The following is a 5815-nucleotide window of genomic DNA, read 5'->3' as shown; positions in this document are numbered from 1 at the left end:
TCGCCTCCCTAAAATCTTATTAAATGATGAGCTGGCAAATGTCCCCTGCAAACATGGTTTACATTTTAAAGACGTCATCTAAAGGGATCTTAAGGTCTTCTCCATCAACCTGAACAACTGGGAGGCACTTGCAAGTAATTGATCCAATTGACGTGCAGAAATTAAGAACTTTCAGGAGGGCTACAAGTCTTATCTGAAAGAATGGCGCTCAAAGCGGGAAGCTGTTTGTCGCACGCGACATGAACACAGGGCTTAAAGTATTCCGGCACCGTGCCGGATCTCCGGCGTGCGTACGTGAGGGAAAATAAATAAATACTTTTGGGAACTTGCATGCAGTTTTTATATTTTCGAGTCAATTGATTTCACCTACCGGATGATGCCTGATGTCTGGGGTATGCCTATTTAGAAAAATAACTAAATTAAAAAGTCCACATGGGATCTGTTTTTGATGCGCTAGGTTTAACCAATCATCGAACTTCCACCTACCAATGAAACGAGTTCTAGCCAATCAGATTGAAAGTAGGGCGGGTCCTTGCCCAAAAGCAAGCGTGCAGTGTGTGGTCTCCGTGGTAACGCAGCTAAAAAAATCTAGATACATCAGCTTTACAATAATACAACTTTAGCTGAGAAAGCAGTTGAACAAATGGCCCTGGGCATGAATAGAGGACAAGAGGGAAGCCATTAAGCACTCGGTGGCTCAAATTGAGCACCTGGCTGCAGCGTATGTTCAAGAAAGATACTCACTGTACGGCAGCAGCGGTAAGGAAGTGCTCGCTAGTCAATAGATGCTAGTCACAAAGCTTCGTTCCGTGAACTCTGTCATACGAGTGCGTTACCGGCATCGGCGGCTACCGCTGCGCCTTCGCTGACCAACCGTGTTTGTGATAAAAACAATACATGTGTGCACGTTCATAGCGGAACACGATTTGTCATTAACAATGGTCACTTTATAAAATATATCTAAAGCTCTAACTGCCTTGACAAAGCTGTCTGTTGGGATCCAGCATGGCCGTTATTTAAACATGACGGCCTTGTCCCGGAGTTTAGACGTCTAGCTTCATGAAAAGCTAAACAAAGCCAAGTTTTTAATAAATGTACATGAAGCAGCTAATGCCAACATGGACAAGATCTTGAATGTACTAATTCGCTTTTTTGACGTTGACCTGGCCAAAGTAACAAAACATCTAGAAAGTTTTGTTTTTACAATGATTAAATGTAGGATTATGATATTATTGCAATATGAAAATCTACATTGACTCTTAATTTAATAAATGGTTGAAAGAAGTAAAAATATATCCCAAACTTTTTACTTATTAAAAATTAAGACTTTTATTATTGTGTAATGTAAGAAGGACTTTAACTGTTTTTCCAGTCAAATTGACTTTAATGAGTGCATATCGAATCATTACACTGTGGGATTTAGGATTTGACTTCTTCTTTTTAGAATGACAGTTTACTAACTTGCCTCCCTTCTCCATTTATCTCACCTCCCAGACCATGGAGCTAGCCAGGAACCCAGCCATGATGCAGGAAATGATGCGGAACCAGGACCGGGCTCTGAGCAACTTGGAGAGCATCCCAGGAGGTTACAATGCCTTGAGGAGGATGTACACAGACATACAGGAACCCATGTTCAGCGCGGCCCGGGAACAGGTATCTGGGAGGGATATTTACTGACTGCTAATCCTTCTTAGCATTTGTTTTTACACATTTGTCTGGTTTTTCTTGACAGTGTAACTATGTTTCAACGTATTTTCAAATGTGTTCAATCTCTTTCCCTGTAGTTTGGTAGCAACCCATTCTCAGCTCTAGGTGGAAATTCTGAGTCTGGTGCCCAGCCATCACGGACAGAGAACCGGGAGCCCCTGCCTAATCCATGGGGGCCTCCAAATTCTTCTAACCCCTCTGAGAGTGGAGGGGCCACCACAGGAAGCACGAGCACCACTGGGGGCACTAACCCCAGTGTGTCCAACCCTCTGGGCATCAATCCTGCCAGTCTGGGCAATGGTAAGACGGAGCAGGCTGTGATTCTCAATACACGTGCATGCTAAGTTTTTTACTTAGCTGTATACACATGTACACTACATAAATAAACTCCATTCTTTTCTGTGTGTTGCAGGGATGTTCAACAGCCCGGGCATGCAGAGTTTACTGCAGCAGATCTCAGAAAACCCTCAGTTGATGCAGAACATGCTGTCCGCTCCCTACATGCGAAGCATGATGCAATCACTGTCTCAAAACCCGGAGTTGGCCTCCCAGGTATAAAACAGAAAGATGTGTGCCCACAAACAAATGTACTGTACATACACACCAACCACACAGAAAATACCCACGGATATAGTCATATTACAGTGCAAATCCTGGTTGTCGAGATTCAGTTTTTGTTGTTCAGATTGTGTACCACATATGGAATCGATTGATTAAGTCTGCCATTTGTAATGACTTGGAAATAGTAGGATCTAGGTAGGCCTGTTGTGCATTAGGCCATTACACTCAGCTATTTAGTGTATATTCAACTGAGGGTTTTATGCTAAGCTCAATTGCATTTGCAGCAAGTTGAAAAAAAGAACAAACAACACAACTCTGACTTAAGTCTGTTCTAACAACCAAAGCTGAATGTACGCCAAACCAGAAAAACCTTAAAGTGGAGTGTTGCTGCCTTCCCAAACCGTGAATGATGGGGGAGACTCAAAAGTTTTTATTTCTGTTATTCAACATTTGGTTTGAAATCTTTGTCAAGGTGCTAAGGCATACTCCATTGAGTATGCAGCATTGTCAGATGACACATTAATGACACATTAATGACACATGTTCACGGTCTTTCTCTTTCTCTCTACCAGGTTTTAATGAATAACCCCTTGTTTGCTGGAAACCCACAGCTGCAGGAACAGTTCAGATCTCAGTTGCCCATCTTTCTGCAGCAGGTACCACACGCATTTCAGTCCGAAGCCCAATAAAACAAAGAAAGTTCTCGTGACATAAAAAAGAATGGTGCTCATTGGACCATAGGGGGCAGTATACTGTAACAAGCTTTGATCCAAGTGATATTAAACTTACACAAATATTTATCTGCACGTGTTGAACATTTTTGTCTCTAGCCCTGTAGATATCTACATTTTTGGCTACCAGTTTGGGTTTTTTGACAAGCAACTAGTCTCTTTTCTCAAAATCTTTATGTTCAAGGTTCTTTTTCACGGGTCACGGTTGGTTGGTTAATTCATTGCTACACTCTGTTTGCAGATGCAGAACCCAGAAGCCCTGTCAGTGATGACCAATCCACGGGCCATGCAAGCTCTAATGCAGATCCAACAGGGTCTACAGACACTGCAGACAGAAGCACCAGGCCTAATGCCCAGGTATGCTCTCACAGACAGATATACACGTATTGCTTTTTTAGCATTTTTTTTCTTCCAACTCTTCTCTTTTTCCTTTTGCCCTAGTTTAATGACTGGTGGAGTTCCCGGTGGAATACCTGGTGGAATGCCTGGTGGAATGCCTGGTGGAATGCCTGGTGGAATGCCTGGTGGAATGCCTGGTGGAATGCCTGGTGGAATGCCTGGTGGAATGCCCGGTGGAATGCCCGGTGGAATGCCTGGTGGAATTCCTGGTGGAATCGCTGGTGGAATTCCTGGCATACCCACAGGTGGCGGCATGCCCACAGAGAACCTGGCCTCCTCACCCAGCAGTGCAGGAACAAACGCCGCCCAGCAGCAGCTGATGCAACAGATGCTCCAGATGTTTGCTGGAGGAGGAAGTGCAACGGTACACACATATGCGCATTCACTAATATCACATTGTTCACACCTGTATGCTTTTTTAAAGTTCCATTAATTTCCCTTCCCCTGTAGACCCAGACCCCAGAGGTGAGGTTCCAGTCTCAACTGGATCAACTGAGCGCCATGGGCTTCATCAACCGCGAGGCCAACCTGCAGGCCCTCATCGCTACTGGAGGAGACATCAATGCCGCCATTGAGAGACTGCTGGGTTCACAGCCCTCGTAAAGACATGCAGTACATACTGACTCACAGACACATGCATACATACCTAACTCATAAACACACCCAGCATCTACAGAGAACCAAGAGAAATTTAAGTGTATTGTCCCAAACTTTGCAGAAGAAACTTGGGCAGGATCTGTAAGACCTTCATTCTACATCTGTTCTCAGATCATTCCCTAGTCCCCATACTTTTTGGCGTCATCCAACCAGATCTCTGTCCCAGAGTGCTGCTGTAGAGCTGGACTGAACCACTCTCACCTTGAGGGGTGTTCTGGTGCAGAGAAAAGAAGCGCAAAACCTCTCTTGAAAAAGGAACTCCCAACCATTTTTTTCATTCATTGTTTTCTTCACATAAAACTGGAGTCGAGTGTTGCAGACAAACATTTACATAATACAGAATAAATTCCTGTGATGTGATTGGCTGTTGGCTCTGTTTCACACATGGCCATTGTAAGGCGGTTTGTTAGCATTTAACTAGCAAATCAATACATGAACATTTACTGGTATACAGACAGTAATCCTGAACAAGAACAGGAAGATCTCTTGTATATTCAGGCGTTCAACCCCATTTTTCCCTTTTCCCCACGTACTCGAGATTCTACATAAATAGCTGTTTTTGCCCAACGACTTTAACTATTTATTGCAAGTGCTTAAGAAAATGACGCCCTCCACACTTCCCTAAACTTGTAATTTGTCATTCCAGATAAAAGTGCCCACTCATGGGTACTCAGTGTCTTTTTCTTCTGAGGCACCACTGCTGTGCCTTCTGTCCTTCCCTGCCCTATAAGAGCATTGTCGGCAAAGATTCAGTGGGTTCATTAGAAACCTCCAATAAATTCCACTCAGCCTCATCCCGGACAATAACCATAATCAAATATCACATTGTAGCAGCTCCAAAGCAGAGGAAGCTGTTAGAATGAATATGAATGAAACAAACAAGCTATCCTTTCATTTTAATCTGATTCTCTCTTTTTTATTATTATTTTTGAGGTGCAGTTAGTACCTAGAGATAATTATGATTTGTCTCGCATTAAATAAACATGGAAATCAAGTGAAAATAAATGAATAAATAATGTAAGAGCTTTACAAACAGTTATGGTATGGTGACACCATACATTTCTAAATTCAAGTTCTAGGTTGTTATTTTTTCTTTTTCTTTTGAAAATCTCAGCTTTGTAGTTGTGGTTGTCTGTTGACCTCAGCTGAAAAAGAAAATCCATCTCACAATTGAACATGTTGGAACTAACTTTTAACAGTACTGTACTAAAAAAAGAATAAAACATGGTCAAAAACAGTCTATGCCCTGTGTCAGGTGATTATACTCTTGTGATGGTGTAAAATGACGCATGTAGCTTTCCATTCAAATTTGATGGCCCGGAAGTTCATATAAAGTTATTATGATCTGCTTCTGTTTCTTGTTTAATATTTAAATGTTGCATATTGTAATATAAATAGTCTATTTTGGGGGTAACCAATGATCTTATAGAAAGTTACAATAGGCCCAGTTTGTTTGGATACCACTTCATGTTACAGATATTTCTCTTTTCCCAATAATGTCATAGGAAAAAACTGATATGTAACCCTTTACTCTAAATTTGCTGGTTGCCACTGTTTTCTATTAGTATTAATGGTTTTAGGGTGCATTCCTTAATTATTACATTTTCATTCAAAATCAAAAATTAACGTTAGTATTGCAGGCCAAATCAAATCTCTACCCACATCCTTGGCTTCAGACAAGGGCAACGTGGTGTTGCGTTCTAGTACACTGATTGACCTGGTTGGTTTATTGTCATTCAAATTAATGGATGGGTGGAGTC

The 5815-nt window shown here is 42.0% G+C and overlaps 1 protein-coding gene across 1 annotated transcript in view; it reads left to right on the top strand.

Annotated features, from left to right (window-relative positions):
* Positions 1 to 5295, top strand: part of LOC116701239 (ubiquilin-4) — an 8683-nt gene extending 3388 nt beyond the window's left edge. Inside the window, exons 5-11 of the mRNA XM_032534835.1 lie at positions 1495 to 1653; positions 1785 to 2007; positions 2120 to 2259; positions 2841 to 2924; positions 3241 to 3356; positions 3441 to 3762; positions 3849 to 5295. Of these exons, the coding sequence (XP_032390726.1) occupies positions 1495 to 1653; positions 1785 to 2007; positions 2120 to 2259; positions 2841 to 2924; positions 3241 to 3356; positions 3441 to 3762; positions 3849 to 4001 (1197 nt within the window). The 3' untranslated portion in view covers positions 4002 to 5295. The remainder of the gene's footprint in view (positions 1 to 1494; positions 1654 to 1784; positions 2008 to 2119; positions 2260 to 2840; positions 2925 to 3240; positions 3357 to 3440; positions 3763 to 3848) is intronic.
* Positions 5296 to 5815: the final 520 nt, after the last annotated feature.

This window comes from Etheostoma spectabile, chromosome 14, assembly GCF_008692095.1.
Source record: "Etheostoma spectabile isolate EspeVRDwgs_2016 chromosome 14, UIUC_Espe_1.0, whole genome shotgun sequence".
NCBI classification, from domain to species: domain Eukaryota; kingdom Metazoa; phylum Chordata; class Actinopteri; order Perciformes; family Percidae; genus Etheostoma; species Etheostoma spectabile.
Note: the sequence above shows the minus strand (reverse complement) of the source record. Positions and strands in the feature narration are given on the sequence as shown.